The sequence below is a fragment of the Emydura macquarii genome, unplaced genomic scaffold (assembly GCF_026122565.2).
Source record: "Emydura macquarii macquarii isolate MOO-44397 ecotype Brisbane River unplaced genomic scaffold, CSIRO-AGI_Emac_v2 contig_2205, whole genome shotgun sequence".
Classification (NCBI taxonomy): domain Eukaryota; kingdom Metazoa; phylum Chordata; order Testudines; family Chelidae; genus Emydura; species Emydura macquarii.
Window position 1 is genome coordinate 16070016 of NW_027132342.1, and position 16684 is coordinate 16086699.

At 50.2% G+C, this 16684-nt stretch overlaps 1 protein-coding gene and 1 long non-coding RNA gene across 2 annotated transcripts; both read left to right on the forward strand.

The window, feature by feature from the left end:
- Window positions 1-825: 825 nt before the first annotated feature.
- Window positions 826-9010, forward strand: GALR3 (galanin receptor 3). Its single transcript, XM_067559021.1, has 4 exons — window positions 826-878; window positions 4143-4512; window positions 5421-6317; window positions 7846-9010. Exons 1-4 carry the CDS (start codon window positions 872-874, stop codon window positions 7853-7855), a joined length of 1284 nt encoding a protein of 427 aa, XP_067415122.1. The 5' UTR covers window positions 826-871; the 3' UTR covers window positions 7856-9010.
- A 1913-nt stretch (window positions 9011-10923) lies between these two features.
- LOC137160707 (uncharacterized) lies at window positions 10924-13065 on the forward strand. Its single transcript, XR_010921965.1, has 3 exons — window positions 10924-11165; window positions 11975-12036; window positions 12874-13065. It is a non-coding gene; the product is annotated as an uncharacterized lncRNA (long non-coding RNA).
- The last annotated feature ends 3619 nt before the right edge of the window (window positions 13066-16684 follow it).

Sequence of the window (16684 nt, forward strand, 5' to 3'; positions counted from 1 at the left end):
GGGGAGGGGAGGGGGCGCTGGACCCCTGGCGAGGCCGGGCGCGGAGGGGTTAATGCCGGGGCCAGCCCCCGGAGCGGAGCCGGGAGAAGCGAGCGGGGCTGGCAGCGCAGCGCTGGGAAGGAGGGAGCCGGAGGGGCACACGCGCCACGTGGGAGCGGCGCTGCTCAGGCAAACTCCGTGTCCCCCCACGCGGGCCTGTGGAGAGGGAGCGAGGATCGCAGCGCCCGGCCCCGGCTCGGTTCGGCTCGGCCCGGCCCCCCACGCCCTGGCCAGGCGGGGCTCTCCCAGTCCCGAGCGTGGCGCTGCAGGTGAGTGGCCCTGGCCGGGCGAGGCTGGTGGGAGGGGCCGCTGAGGGCTGGGGACTGGGAAGGCAGCGCGCTCGCTCCCCCTGCCCCTGCCCCGTCCGCGGGGCCTGGCCCTGGGGCCGGGGCTCCTCCAGCGAGACAGACAGACAGAGAGACCGATCGCCCCGCTGTCAGACCGAGGGGACTCGACGGGGAGAGCCGCCCAGTCAGCCCGCTCCTGCTGTGCAAGCTTCTGCTAGGGGGCAGAGCTGTGGGGACGGGTCTCTCCGCGTGGGGCAGAGGGGACTCTGGGGGGAGATCTAGGGGGACAGGTCTCTCCATGTGAGACAGAGGGGCTTGGGGGCAGGGGGGCAGAGCTATGGGGACAGATCTCTCTGTGTGGGACAGAGAAGCTGCTGAGGGGAGATGTATGGGGACAGGTCTCAGTGTGTGGGGCAAAGATTACTCAAGGGTGAGACCTATGGGGACAGGGCCCCATGCGGGCCAGAGGTACAGAGCCAGCCCCTTGAGAGCCAGGACCTGGAGCCAGAGACAACCTGCTGGAGCGATGGGAGAGGGTTCTACCAATGAAAGGTAAAGCCCCAGTCCCTGCTGGAGTAAGGCAGAAGAGACTCTGGGGGCTTGTGGTACCCATAAAAAGTTGATCAGATGTTGCTAGGTAACAGTGCCCTTCCCTCATTACTGATCAACCAATGGCACTTTGTTCTGCTGCTGTAATAATAATTATAATAATAATTAATAACAAGATCAACTATTATAGGATACGATGCTTGTTCCTCATTGGCTACGTGTGCTGTCATGCAATGCTAGGAATGAGCAGCGGGATGGATCTCTTGATGATTGCCTGTTCTGTTCATTTCCTCTGAAGCACCTGGCATTGGCCGCTGTCGGAAGACAGGACGCTGGGCTAGATGGACCATTGGTCTGCCCCAGCGTGGCCATTCTTATGCTTTGCTTGAGGCTGTTTTGTTACCGAAGTCATGGAATTAACCAGAATACTCAAGTTCCCTGCTCGTGTAGTTGAACTGAGCTTATTAATAATTATTGCTTTGTCTTACGGTAGTGCCTGAAAGGGACCAGCCGAGACGAGGGCTCCATTCTGCTAGGTGCTATATAAACACATAGAGAGACAATCCATGCCCCAGAGAGCTCACAATCTAAATTGGCAGGCCAGGCCCGGGGTGGGAGGAAGGGAAATGGGTGCAGAGAGGGGAAGTAACTTGCTCAAGGTCACAGAGACAAGAATAGAACCCAGGTCCCCTGACGTCCAGGCCTGGACTGTTCCAGAGGGATAGCCGTGTTAGTCTGAATACAGCAAAAACAACGAGAGTTCTGTAGCACTTTAAAGACTAAAATTTAATTTCAGTAGGCATAAGCGTTCGTGGGCTTCAGCCCACTTCTTCAGATGCAGTTGGTAGAAATAATACAACAAATACAGGCAACATATATAAGAGGCAACATATACACATCCAATATATACATATTTAAAGTGCTACAGAACTCTTGTTGTTCAGGCTTGGACTGTGTCCAATGGACAAAACTGCCTCTGCTGATACAAAACTGGTCATTTTTCTAATTCACCCTGGACCTCTTATTTCTTCAAACACGGCAAGAGGCAGCCATCCCCTGGTGTGGGGCAGAGTGATCTCTAGGAGATGGCCCCTCCCCTGTATGGAACATCTGGGATGCTGGGTTGAAAGAGAGAGCGCTAACCCCTTTTTGGTGTGGGACAGAGCAGTGGGAGCCAGGGCTGCAATAGTGCTGCGGCCATGCATGCTAGTTTGTCTTTGTAAGGTAGGGCTGACTCTGTCCCTCCTAACTTAGATGGAAGAACCCCTGGGCCTAGGAGACCACCCAGCCTTTGGAACTGGTTAGGTGGTGCTGTGGGGACAGAAAGTGCAGGGCCCCTCTCCCCACCCTCAAGGGCTGCCTACGCCCTCCCCTGGGGGCCTCTGCTGAGCCCTGCCAAAGGAAAGCTGAGATTAAAACTCACCAAAACAAGAAATCCCAAGAGGCTTAACTGCTTTGGGAATGTAACGGAGTAAAGCGGGTGAAGTGGTGCCTGGCAGAGGCATTCCCTGGGGACCAGTGCCAAGGGCAGTACTTGCACCCATGCAGCGTTGGCTGGTGGAGAATGTCGAGGAAAAATAAAGTCACACTGCTACATTTTAGAATTGGATCGGGTGCAGCTTTAATTGTGACACACACACAATCACATAACCATAACTATGGGGAATACTATAGCCATAGGGAAAACCCAGGTGGCTATAGGGAAGTCAAGCAGCATGTCTGGATGCTGGGCAAATGTACTTCACCTGGCTACCAGATACAAAAGACTTATATAGGAGTTGCTTAGGTTCATTTACACGTTGATTGTATAGTGGAATTGTATTAACAGTTTATACTTAACAGAAAAGACAATCAATGCACAGTGGGGCACACCAGATGCCCTCACAGGAACGCCCAATGAGTCACTTGAGTATACAATGTAGTTTTCAGGGACCCTGGCTAACACCCGAAGATGTGTGGTTACACAATACCTGTTCAAATGCTAATTTGTATGGAGTGAGTTTCTATGGGGCCGGTAAGACAAAGGGGGGGCAGGTACTGGTACTTATCAAAACAGGAGATATCGGTTTACAGACATCAAAAGGGCTAGAGTTCACAAAAGGAGTTTGCATTTAAATGGTGGTCCTGAGACATCCTGTGGGATTTTAGCATCTTTATCTCAGTCTCAGTTTGGGGCATCCTGTCAATGATTTAACCTGAGGGCTTCCATTACAGTTCAGGCTACCCAGTTTCAGGCCAGGCCCTCTATAATCAATACTATGATTAATTATTTGATTCCACAAGAAGGATGTCTTGGATTCAGCGCAGCTAGGGACCCAAAGCCACACAAATTCTGACAGGCTGATCCCAGCACAAGTCTAGCCAATTATCTCACAGTGGATGAAGGGACTTTGTGTCTCTTGATGTCATCGTTAAATCAGCTTATTGGATGCTGACATCTAGTGGGAGATTGGGCCTCGGGGGTTACAAGGGCATTAGGGAAAGGCCTCGTTCCAGCCTCACTCTTGGTTGAGCAGGGTGTCAAAGGCTATGACCCACCGCTGTGCTCTCATGGGATCGCACCCCCAGCAAAGGCCACTGCACCTCAGTCACTTCGCTGGGGTTTCACTGCATGTGTTTGCTTTGCCCAGAGCTGGCCCATGGTTTTGTGGGGCTCTGTGTGACATGACAGCTCCCTCTCCCACTCATGTTCAAGCCCCCACCTCCCTGTCTCCACAACACCCCCAGACACTTTCTCTTTGCCTGTCACCCCCTCAGGCTGTGGCAAATCCCTCTCACCTCTGAGTGAGGTTCTGTGGCTCCTGGAGACTCTCCCTTATATGGCCCAAGAGCCAGGAGATGGAGCCAAAGTGCAGCTTTCCAAGTGGGCGGTAGGAAGGGCTATTATGACATTCACCCCCTGCCACAGCCCATGGGTGCCAGACTCAAACAAGGCTACAGATAGGGGAGCAGGGATGGGCTCTGGGTGATGGGTCGGTGGGAGTGAGAAGTGGGACCCCTGGAAGAGCAGGGATCTCTGTAGCTGCACAGCTAAAGCTACCATGGCTCCATTACACTAACAAAGCCAAGATGCATGCTAAGACCTCTCATTGGGAGGCCCACGCGTTCGCCCTGCTGAGACACCAAAAGAGGGAGTTCTCTCCAGCTAGGCTGAGTCAATAGGATCTGGGCTGACAGTGGCAGCTGTGGTCTCCACGAAGAGGCGTTCTTGCGCTTCTGACACCCAATGGGGACACTGCTGTTTTTCTCTCTTCTCTCCCTTGCCAGGCCCACTGTCCGATGGGAAGATGCCAGAGAGCTGGAACGCCTCTTCCGACAGCCTGGAGGTGCGTGCTGCGGGCATCCTTGTGCCAGTGGTCTTCTCCCTCATCTTCCTCTTGGGCACAGTGGGGAATGGGCTGGTGTTGGCCGTGCTGCTGCACAATGGCCAGGTGAAATACAACACCACCAACCTGTTCATCCTCAACCTGGCCATGGCGGACCTGTGCTTCATCATCTGCTGCGTCCCCTTCCAGGCCACCATCTACACGCTGGATGGATGGCTCTTCGGCCCCTTTGCCTGCAAGGCCGTGCACTTTCTCATCTACCTCACCATGTATGCCAGCAGCTTCACCCTGGCGGCTGTCTCTGTAGACAGGTGAGCCTCCCCCTCCCATCCCTGCTCACCCTTTGGGTCTCTCAGTCCAGTTCAAGAGACTTGCTTGGCATGGCGAGCTAAATATAGGAGAAAGGCAGGCATTGCTGGTGTCTGTCAGGAGCGGGCACAACCCACCCAGGACAGGATCACTTCCTGTGTCTGGGCGTTGATCCCCTCTGTCCACTTGGAATTGCTGTCCATTTCTGACTTGGTGGCATAGTGCCATGCATGCACTCTTACCCTCAATCCCAAAGCAGATCCACCCTGACCCATCCCACAGGGCTCCCTCACCATCTGCCTCCATCCTCGCCCTCCACTCATTCCACAAGTCTCCCTTCTCTGCCAACCAGCAGAACTCGTCTCCCAGCTCTTGCCATCCCCCATTCTCCCCATATATCTACCTCTCTCGTTATCCCTCTCCCCATTTCCCTTTCCTCTTTCCCTCCATTCTCTGTTGCCCCTCACCTCCCACTCCTCTCCCTTAGCACCCAAAACAAGCTCTCCCACAGTCTGCTTACTCAGCCGTTTCTCTTCCTCATTGGGGAGAGGTAGGTTTGTTCTTGGAGCGGATTGAGACTGGATTTTTGCTTTCCAAACCCATCAGTCCCCAAGGGTGCCAGTGAGGAAACAAGAATCTCTCCAGTGGCTGGCTGGGGAAGATCAGAGTCCACAGAATGGAGGAAGAGTGCTTGAGTGGTGGAAGAAAGGAAAATCAAGTTGCCCAGGAAGTTCTGCTTAATCCTCCCTCCCGTGGGGTGGAGGGAAGATAGGAGGCCCCACTGGAGACAGCATTTGGGTGGGAGCTGCATGGAACAGCAGGACAGTGATAGTGAAGTTCCTTTGCTGACTCATTTGTTTTGCCTTTTGATTTTTGTTTAAACCCCGCCTCACTCCATCCCACTCTGCAGGTACCTGGCCATTCGTTACCCACTGAAATCCCGGGATCTCCGGACCTCCCGGAATGCAGCGGTTGCCATCATAGTGATCTGGACCCTGTCACTGTTCTTCGCAGGGCCCTACCTCAGCTACTACCAGATTGTCCACTACCACGGGGTGCCCATCTGTGTCCCCATTTGGGAGGACCAGCGCCGGAAGATCCTGGACATCCTCACCTTTGTGATTGGGTACCTTCTGCCCGTGGTTGTCGTGAGCTTGGTTTATGCCAAGACCATCAAGTTCCTGTGGACCTCCGTAGACCCCATTGAGAGAATCTCAGAGTCCCGTAAGGCCAAGCGCAAGGTCACCAAGATGATTGTGGCTGTGGCCATACTCTTCTGCCTCTGCTGGCTTCCCCACCACCTGGTCATCCTTTGCTTCTGGTTTGGCCACTTTCCCTTCAACCGAATCACGTATGCCTGCCGCCTGGCCTCCCACTGCCTGTCGTATGCCAACTCCTGCCTCAACCCCATCGTCTATGCCCTCATCTCCAAGCATTTCCGCAAGAAGTTCAAGCAGGTTTTCACTTGCCTCCTCTTCCAGAACAAGAGCAGGAAGAAGGAGAGAGCTGGCAACAAAGTGCACATGGCCAGTGTGGCCAACAGCTTACGCAACAATGCTGTGGCTGTGGATGGCGGGAACACCGAGGTTACCCAGATCCAGGAGGAGAATGCCAGGTGCAGCCAGGGCCCGCTGCGGAGAGATGCTGAAGACACCCATCTCCCTGAGACATGGACTCATCAGCTACAAGACGCCACTGTCTCTGTTCAGAGACAACTGCTGGCTGAAGAAAGTTCTGTAACAACTGGCCACCCACTGGCTGTGACCTCACCAGGGAGACCTCAGAGCATGCTGACCAGCCACTGCAGGTGATATAAATGAAGAAGAGAAACTGTTAATCCAGTGAGTGAGCCACCCTTCCACCCCAGAGTCTGTGAGTAGATGGAACAATGTAGCCACTGGGAAATGGCACTGCATCAATGGCTAATCTTAATAGTGTCAGCTGGGGCTTCTTTATGATTGTTCCACCCCAACCACTTACCTGCACCATTCTTGTGGGGTGGTGGAATCCATCAATGGAAATTCAAAAAGTAGGAGCATGCTAACATAAACATGAGACATGGGGAAACTAGACACAGCAAATCACTGGGGAAAACACCCTGGGCGCTGTATTGAAAGTATGTGAAGTGAAGAAGGGGAAGGAGTTTTACCAACGTGCGATATGGTACTAATTAACTGTGTGACCTAGTGTAAAGCACTGCCCACATATTGGGGTTCAAGGGATCTGAGCTTTCATTTTGAGATTAACCAGATTGTCACAATAGCCCCTCGATAATCCTGTGTGTGTGTCTGTTGCTCAGAGTCACCTGGGGGGTGTTCCCTCTACACACATTTAAACCTATGTTTCAATAGTGCCCACTAATTTTGCGTGGCAGCTTGGATACTGGAAAATTGAAAAAAAGCAAAATCAACGTACCCTGTTTGAAAACGTAGGCTGTGCTGTGGGCATCAGCATGCTGGGGTGAGTGGTTGGAAGAATATGTGTGGCTGTGTGTGAAGAGAGTTAGTGATTTTGTTTGGGCTAGGGATGGGAATAGGATCTGTGTGTGTGTGTGAGAGAGAAAGGGGCAATCCAAAACCTCCTTCATTGGAAAAACTAGGACAACAAGTCTAACGTCCCAAGCAGCGGAAGTCTGTTTCTGCCTCTGTGTCTTCTCCACTCTGGTAATTCCGAGCATGTTCAGGCCATGCTCTGTGCGCCAATGCTAATCCTCCTCCCCCAGCTACTCTGCTCTGTTTCAGAAAGGGCCTTGTTTGCAATCCTACCCCAAAACCCCAATTTCAAGTAAGTCAGCAGCTCATATCAATAGCTTATTATTCTAATTCTCCCACAGACGCTGTTATTGAAATGATTTATTATATAGCATGTAAAAATGCAAAGTCTGGTTTTATTGCATCTCCGTCTTCCCCACATGCTGATAGACTCATAGAAGCTGGAGATGGAAAAGCTCTCTTAGTTTATTAAGTTGGTCTCTTCCCTCTATCCTGACCAAGCAGGATTGTTTCCTGTAGGACCCTTCGTAGTGCTTTGTGCACTCTAGCTTTACACATCCCAAGCAGTGGGGCTTCCACCACTTCCCCTGGGCATCTATTCCTCAGGCTAATACATCTTGCCATTAATGTTTCCTGATATTTGTCTTTGATTCCTTTCTAAATTCATCCCATATTCCTAGCTACACCTTTTTGTTCCACCCTAAATAATCCCTCTCCTTCCTTGGTGTTTACACCATTCAGATAGCTAGGAGTCTATTGTGTTCCCCTCCCCTGGATTGCTGTGTAGCTAAAGTATGTGTCATTTAATTCTCTCCATCTCCTCTCATAAATCATTCCCTCCAGGCTTCTCTGAGCTGCATTCAATCTACCAGTATCTCACGGGCATTGTGATTCCCAGAATTCAGTGCAATGTTCCAGGTTCGATATTGCTGGTGCCAGACACAGGAAGGACTGTCACTTCCTTGCCCCATCATCTGATTCCTCTGCAGTGGATTGAAACAATTCTACAGGATGGGGGTGTCCACCTCTCACAGCCAGCCTAGGCAAAGGGCACGATGGGTCCCTACCATGTACTAAAGTGGTGCTTGCACTGTTCTGTTTGCAAACACTTCCAGATGCTCTGTGGAGTCTATGGATCTGTAGTCTACAAGTGGCTTCTGGCATAAAGGTGAAGCATCTGTCATGCCTCAGTGATATTATTTGCTGGTTACAGGCCAGTCTGGAGGTCTTTGATAGTTTCCAGCGGCTCTTGTGGCCAGCTAATCTAACATATCCCAAGTCGCTCTGTGCTTCTTGTGCGTAGCTTAATGTCTTTGCTCGGCAGATGTTTCTTCGATGTAACTATAATTGTGATCAGATTTATGGATGACACCACAATGGAAGGAGTAAACACCAGAGGCCTGAACCAGGCTGCAGAGGTAGCTAGAGAAATGAGGCTACTGGCAACAAAGGATGAGCTGGTCCTGACCAGCCTCTGGGGAGAAGAAATCAAGCAACTGCACCAATCGCACCAAAGCGGGTTTAGTTTAATCTTTACTCCTCAGTACTGTCCTAATGTTCCTTCGTCTTCATGGCAATCTTGAGCAGCTGCAAGGAGGGCATGGGAACAGGATTGGTGAGTGGGATGGAATTATGGGGGAGATCTGGTTTAAGAAATGGGCTGCACTATCTGATAACCGTTGGCACTGTATCCATTGTTAAGGAGTGGTTCCATTGCATAAGCCCCCCGGCCTCAGTGCGGTCACACTGGAAACCTACCTTGGTCCGGCAGCTATTCCACCCCATTCCCCCCCTGCCCTGCTGCCCCGATGGAACGTTTTATTGTTAGGGCAGCTGGACAACTCCCATTTATACCACATTGCCTAGCCCCTGAGAGAGAGCGGCTGAGCATCCCCTAGTGCTGACCCCATGGGGGAGCACACAGTGTGGGGTGAAGGGAATTATTGCTTATGAGGAGCTGTTGGGATTTCTCTCCTGTGTGACATTAAACCTTGATGAGTTTCTTTGCCTGGTCTGTGTTCTTCCTGATTCGCTAGGCTCCAGGCACAATCACTGGGCACAGTGGAGATTATTCCCCTATTTGGGACAGGGGAGAGGAGCAATCAGGGATTATGTGAGCTCCCTACCCCTCTTTCTGATGAGGCTGGATTACTAACTGGAGGTAAAAAATTGACCCAACTACTGCATGATTATATGAAGGGGGCAGGTACCAGCGTTTCAGGAAGAAGCTAAAATTGTCATTGGAATTCAATAGAGAGGCATGAGAAAGATAAGAGTCATGGATTCAAGGCCAGAAGGGACCACTGTGACATCTAGTTGCTATCCTGTATAACACAGGACACAGAACTTCCCTTGAATAATTCCTCTAGAGCAGCTCTTTTAGAAAAACAGCCCATCTTAATTTAAAAATTGTCAGTGACGGAGAATCTACCATGATCCTTAGTTAATTGTCCCAATGATTAATTACTCTCACTATTAAAAAATTACACCTTATTTCCAGTCTCAATTCGTCTAGCTTCAATTTCCAGCCATTGGATCATGTTACGCCTTTCTCTGCTCCACTAAAGAGCCCATTATTAATTATTTATTCCCCATGTAGATATTTATAGACTGTCATCAAGTCACCCCGTAACCTTCTCTTTGTTAAGCTAACTACATTGATCTTCTAGAGTCTATCACTATATGGCAGGTTTTCTGATCCTTTAATCATTGTCATGGCTCTTCTCTGAACCCTCTCCAATTTATCAACATCCTTCCTGAATTGTGGGCACCAGAACTAGACACAGTGTTCCAGTAGCAGCCACACAAGTGCCAAATACACAGGTAAAATAAGCTCTCTGCTCCAACTTGAGAATCCCTTGTTTATGCATCCCAGGACTGCAGTAGCCCTTTTGTCCACAGCATCACCCTGGAAGCTCATGTTCAGCTGATTATCCACCAGGACCCCCAAATCTTTTTCAGTCACTAGTTCCCAGGACAGAGTCCCCCATCCTGTATGTATGGCCTGCTTCTTTGTTCCTAGCTATATATATTTACATTTAGCCATATTAAAACATATTATTTGCTTGCACCCAGATATAAGAGGAGAAAATGAGGCGAGGGCTAGAGGGAGGGTGACATACATCATTTGATGCAGTTCCTAGGCCAAGCAACAAAGAGAATAGATCCAGAGGGAGAACAGAGGATGGGGGAATCTGCTTTAATCCACACTGACGAGATAGGATGCATTGGGAGAGAGGAAGCAGAGCCGGGTAGGGAATGGAGGAGAAAGTCAGTCAGGAGAAACCTTGCATACAGAAGCTGTACGTTCTGACAGGAGTCTTAGTTCCCCTTTTCATGTGGTGTCATGCTCACCCATGCCCAGGGGCATCCTGCCCCCGATCAGCACAACTGGCATTCTTGATCAGCAGAGAACTCTGAGGCCAGAAAGTGTCCCAAAACAAGGGAGCTTTTGATCAAAGGCTTGGGAGTGAGATCAGTGAGCAGTCTCATCTAACAGCAGGGGTCTCTGCCTGCCGAGAGCACCTGGCCTTGGGGCTGCAGCAGGAGCACACAGGGAAGGGATTGTAACAGAGGTTACACACACTACTCACACCACAGTAATGACTGATTTCAACAGTGCTTGCCTTCCAGCGGATCCCAAAGCACCCTACTGACTTCACAGAATACAGATCTGTAGCGAACCCTCTGTAGATTTGGAACGGCAGCCATTTCTGGGGTGAAGGCTGTTTAAGAGCACACAGGAACATTACACAACAGGGCAGGAAGAAGAGAACTCCATAACCAAGTGAAAATGATAATTTATGGGCAGAATGTAATGACCAGAATTGAAATGTGGCTAGAGAACACTGGGGCTGACTCCCTGGTAGTTCAGAGGGACATGGAGACGGGCTGGCCAGGAATGCTGGGAAGTGGGCCAGCTGTATAGAAGCACTCATTTCCCAGTCCAGAGAGGGGACATGGTTGTGATTCTCTTCTGCTCCTGGACAGGATAAGAAACTGGTGGGTTTCTTTAACCAGAGAAAGAAGGGGCAGGGCCAGGATCTGTTGACCTTGGAAGAGGGCCTAGCAAGGATCCTGCATGGCAGCTGCTGAAAAAGTCAGGGAAGAAGCTGAAGGAAGAAAGAAAGAAAGAAGCAGCCCAGGAAGAAAAGAGAGAGAAAGTGAGTTATGTTGTTTGAAACTTTTGCTTGGGAATTCCAGAGGGGGCAAGGGTTGCAGGGTGTAAGTGCCAGGGGATATAAGCAGGCCTACCCTCAAAACTGGGAGAGGCTGGGGAAGGGCAAAACTTGCTGGGAATCTCTATAGAGACAGACAGACAGAAAGGGACAGGAGCTTCTGAGTCTCTCAGTGCAAGGCCCTGGGAGAGCCTGAGGGAGCTTTTGAAGAAACAGTGGAAAGGGTCCGGGAAGAAACCTTTAAAAAGACACCCAGACATGGACCCTAAGGAGGAGATTGCGCTTGGTCTGGAGAGGCAAGTCCTGAAGAGGGGAAAAAAGGAACTGCAGGGAAGGAGTCGAGGTGGCCTTGTGGTAGGAGGAGCAGGGAGGAAAAGTTCTTGGTTAGCCATAACATCTCCCCAGGGCTAGTGCTAGTGAGTGCCCCTCTGACTCTAAGGGTATGGCCACTGCAGTTAAAAACCCGCTGTCTAATGGCAGTGTAGATATCCAGGCTTGGCCTGCAGCCTGGGCTCTAGGACCCTGTGAGGTGGGCGGGTCCCAGAGCTTGGCCTGCAGCCTATACCACAATTAAACAGCCCTGCATTGGAGCAGGGGCTAGGCGCAGGCATCTCATTGCAGTGTGGATGTGGCCTAGGGCTCAGTACAGCAGCCTGGAGATAAGCACAGTTTGTCAGGCTCTCAGGGGAGCATTTTGATCCAGGAAAAGACTGAGTTAAGGTTTTGGCTTCTGTTGGACTGCTTTTGTTTGGCCTTTCCTTTGTCCACAATGGGCTCTATACGTTTTGACTTAGCTGGAGGGCTAAACTGACCAGCAACAAGGAAAAGGTGGCAACAGTTGCATTCTCAGCAAAAGGTAAGTGAATTGTTAGAGTATGCAAAGCATCAGGGGCTTGGGGGGGACTTGCACTGCACCCCAGCCCCCTCCACACTGCCATCTTCCCCAACAATTCCTTATACAGCCCATTTAAAACCCAGGATCCCATGGCTGCTTTAGAGGGAAACAAAGCCGTAGAGAGAAAAATGAAAACTCAGGGTTCTGTGCAGACGGGATGTAATCCCTTTGATTTCAATGACATTGCATTTTCTTACCCCAGAGCTGAATTGGGCCCAGACTGAGTGCGCTAAGAAGTAAAGGATATTGTAGAAAGAAAGGGAAGGTGGGCCCATATAATAGTAAAGATACAGAACTCCAATAAAGTGTCAATTTTATATCTGGGTTCAGTTTCAGCTCTGCCACTCATTTCCTGTGTGACCTTGAGCAAGTCACTTAATTTCCCCTGAGCCTCAGTTTCCCATCTGTGAGAGGAGAATGATAATACTTCCTTTTTCCCCACTCTCTGTCTTAACTGTTTAAGCCCCAATCCTGTGAACACTGAAGCAGGTGCTCGGGCATGTAAAGTTCAGCACATTTGCAGGGTTGGGACCATAAATTGTAAACCCCTTGGGCCTCTTAATATGTATTTATAGAGGGACTCATACAATGGGGCCCTGATCTCAGCTGGTGCCTCTGGGCATTATTATAATAAAAATAAAAAAAACCTAACAGGCCCAGCTGTCCACTCAGAGATGCATGCACGCTTGGATCAAGGGGAGCTGTGTGCACAGAGAAATGATCAGGCCCCATATTTTTTTTTTTCAAACTCTCCTAACTTGACCGTCAATGACTCCAGAGACAGTTCCCTGTTCACAGCTCTCCTCTAGGAAATATCCCCATTATCTGATCCAGAACTGACTCGATGACCCAAGACTCTGTATGCTGCATGACAAGCTTGTCCTACATTCTGTAGCCAGGCCCCTGGATTCGGCAGCAATCCAGTGCAGCAGATTGACGATTCCGCTGTAGTTTGGATAGCTGTTTCTATTAAAGGTAATCTGAAAATGATTATTACACTCAGCGTGATATCCTTCCTCTTGTCTAATTAGCTATTCAACTTAATTAGGTTTACACTGTTCTAAAATGTTTAATTTTCAGCATGCTGCAGACTTTTGTACTGGCAATGCATAAATGAATCCTAGATGCTCTCAGGCTGGAAGCAGGAGGTTTTGGCAGCTTGGGAGGGGGCAGCTAGGACTTTAGGCTCCCAGGAAGGGATGAGGTGCAGTTGGATATTGTGAGATAAACATATCAGCTAGATGTTTCTGCTGAAATGATCCATTGGTATTGTTTCAGGCTCTCTGTAGCACTGCCCTTCTTTACACTCAGCATATATTTGGATGGTTTGCTTTCCTCCTATGAGGCCTGGAGACTGAGTCTGTTTGAAACAAAGGCTTAAATCATGGAGGAAGAGGTGGATTCTGCAGCAGATTCCACAGCTTGCAGAGTACACAGTGTTTTGGCTCATTCAGTCAATGTGACCCTGAAGTGTGGGAGGGCACACAGGTAAACAAATAGGCCCATCCTGCTAGCGTGCAAAGCAGTGTGGGACAGCAGTTGGCAGGCTGCCAATCTAGTGCGAAGGGGCAGTGGGTTCACATGAACATTAATCCACACTCGCTCAAGACGTGATGAGCTTAATATGCTGTCAGCGTGATTATGGCCAGTTAGTACGTCTTGAAGCATGGTCTAACACATCCCGCGGAGGGAGGTCATTTGAATGCGCGCTACTTCAAGCAGACAACACCTAAATGAAATGCTAATGGGTGTTGAGAGGAGAGGAGAGGAGCGTTAGCATCAGGATCAGGCACTCCGGGGTGGATGCTGCAGAGGGAGACAGCAGTGGTCTAGGGAACTCAGGAGACCTATTCTATCCCAAGCCCTGCCTTGAGCCACTTGAGCTTTTTGTGCCTCAGACTCCCCATCTATAACATGGGAATATTGATACCTGCCCACCTGTGTAAAGCCCCTTCAGATCTTTGGAAGAGAAGCCATTTGCAAATGCTGAATATTATTAGTATCGACCGTGGCTGGGAATGAGCAGGCGGCAGATGGACGCGGGAAATGAACAATGTCAGAAAGAGAAGAGCGAGGAAAGCAAATGAGACAAACTAGTTAATCATTCATAGGCGCCACCGGCTCAGGGATAATTCCACCTCAAGTCATCATCGTGTGTGCAAGTGAACAAGCAAAGGGAGGAATTGGAAAGAGATTCCATGGGGAAGCTGGAGTGAGGGGCTCCCCAGGCAGAATGCCATCTCCGAGGAGCTGTAGGAGAAAATCATCAGTGACTGGCCAAAGAGGAATCAGGGTGGGACTGGGAGGCGCTCTGAGAGTCTGGGTGTCACAGAAGGGTGTAGCTCTGGTGTTGTCCCAGCCAGCAGGTGTTAGAACCCTGCTGATTCACTATGACAAGTGCAGGATCTCAGGGAGTTGGGAGTGGCTTGCTGGGCGTAGCTGTGCTGAAGTTTGCACCGCCTTTGAGTTTCCAGAATCAAGCCCCATCCTACATGGGGTGTGTTTAGATGCTAGCTCTGGTGAGGGTGGGCTGCAGGCTGAGCCTGTTCCCAGTGAATAACAGTGGGCATGGAAATCTAGGGCTGGCTCTTCCCAAAGGTTGCAGCCAGCTTCCTTTATGGGAGCACAACGGATGCGGCTCTGTCTCTGCAACTGTAAATGAGAGCATCTTCAGGGTGCTGCACTATTAACCCCTTGTGTGCCTCTCTGGGATGGTGTAGGGATTGTTATCCCCATTGTACAGTGAGAGACTAAGGCACAAAGCCCTTACGTAAGCCCAATGAAAGAGGGAGTGGCAGAGATGGGTCTTCCTGGTTACTAACTCTGTGGCCAGTCCACTGAACTACACATGCCACCTATCCTTCCGGTGCGGAGGACTGCTCCTATTGTCTGTGCCAGGGGGGCACAAAAGTAGTGTTGGACCTTCCTGCCGGGCTGCACTCTGAGGAAGTGCTGGTGTTTTCTGAGCTACGACAGACACAATCATCTAGAGTCCTAACAGTGCTGCTGGGTCGCGGCGCTGAGGCAGAAAAACCCACCTGGGCAGTGGTAGCCCTGAGCTCTAGAGCCCTGCAATATTTATAGCCACGGATTGGATGCGGATACAAATTTTGGGCTCGACTGATCTCCTTGCCTTCATCCTCTCCCACCTGCGCTGTAATTGGGAGAGCCTCATGATGAGGTGCCTGGCTTGCTCCTCCCAAATCCCATCCCCACCCAGCTGGGTTGTGTGAAAGGCCACCCTACCACCACCACTGTTCTCTCCCAGAGAAACAGCTTAACACGCAGGGAAAAGATCAACAGCTAGCAGAGTGCAGGGAACCCTTTCCTGCTGCCTCTCCAATCCTGGCTGAGCTGGGCTGGGCTGAGCTGAGCTGGGGGAACAGAGGTGGTTTATAGTTTCCTCTTGTCAAGCTGAAACTGTCCATTACATTCAGGAAGGGGGGGAGGAGGGGGGTGGGAAGTTATCTTTGGTGGTTGAAATATGCTGTGGTACCTTCCAGGAAAAAGGAGAACTGATGACTTGCCACAGCTTCCTGCCATTCCTGCTGTTAAGATAATGAAGGGGCACTAAAGTGTATATAGTCTGTCCTGTAGTTAAGGGCGAAGAAGAACTGGGCCCAGTCTCTATTGACAAGTAACGGAGCTGGTGGGACAAAGCTAAAAAGGAAACTCCGAAGCCATACAGTCCCTCCCTCCTCTCAGACGTGCCCATGGTTGATCAGACGGCACATTTGCTCCTGCTTTGTCCTGCCTGATCTTAAAATTCCCAAACAAGGAGGCATTCATAACTCCCTGTAGGTTCTTCCACAGCCTAGTAGAACTGTCTGAGGAAGCTCTCCCACTCGTTTTCAGCAAACCAAATCTCTGTGTTTGGGATTATTTTTTCACTTGTATGTTTTATCGTGAACTTGTCCAAGTTGAATCCCCCTGACCTTACGCCTCTGATTCTGATCTCGCGAGGTCCCTTGGTATTGTTCCTCTCTCCTCACTGGTGTCTGCAGCTCATCTGAATTTAGTAGCCTCTGTAAATGTCATTACCACACTGCTTATACCCTCCCTCAGCTCACTAACAAAGATGGGACCTAGTTTCGATCCCCCTCCAGTTTGCTATTTATTCCCATTATCTTTTGTTATGGGCTTCTTAGCCAGTCGTCAGTATGTGGCCATGGTAATCTCCAATGTAACTTGAATGAATTCTGAGCGTAAGGACCAGGCTTACCAGCCAGATGACCATGTGGGGGGGGGGATCAAGTTATAACACCCCAACTGTATTGTAGCATGATAATACCTAGCTCTTATATAGCACTTTTCATCCATAGATCTCAAAGCCTTTTTTAAAAGGTGTTCAGAATCATCATCTTCATTTTACAGGTGGGGAAACTGAGGCACAGAGACACCGTGACTTGCCCAAAGTCAGCCAGTAGGTCAGTAGCAGGGCTGGAAATAGAACTCTGGTCTCTAGAGCCCTAGCAGCTTGTTGTTGCCTGTGTGTACAAGGCCAGCCTGTGATTTAACTGTGTTTCTGATCTATGTTACGAACCTGCAAAGATTACTGTAAAGTGACTGTGTTCTTGTCTGGCTGGATCCCTGTATTTGACTTGGAATG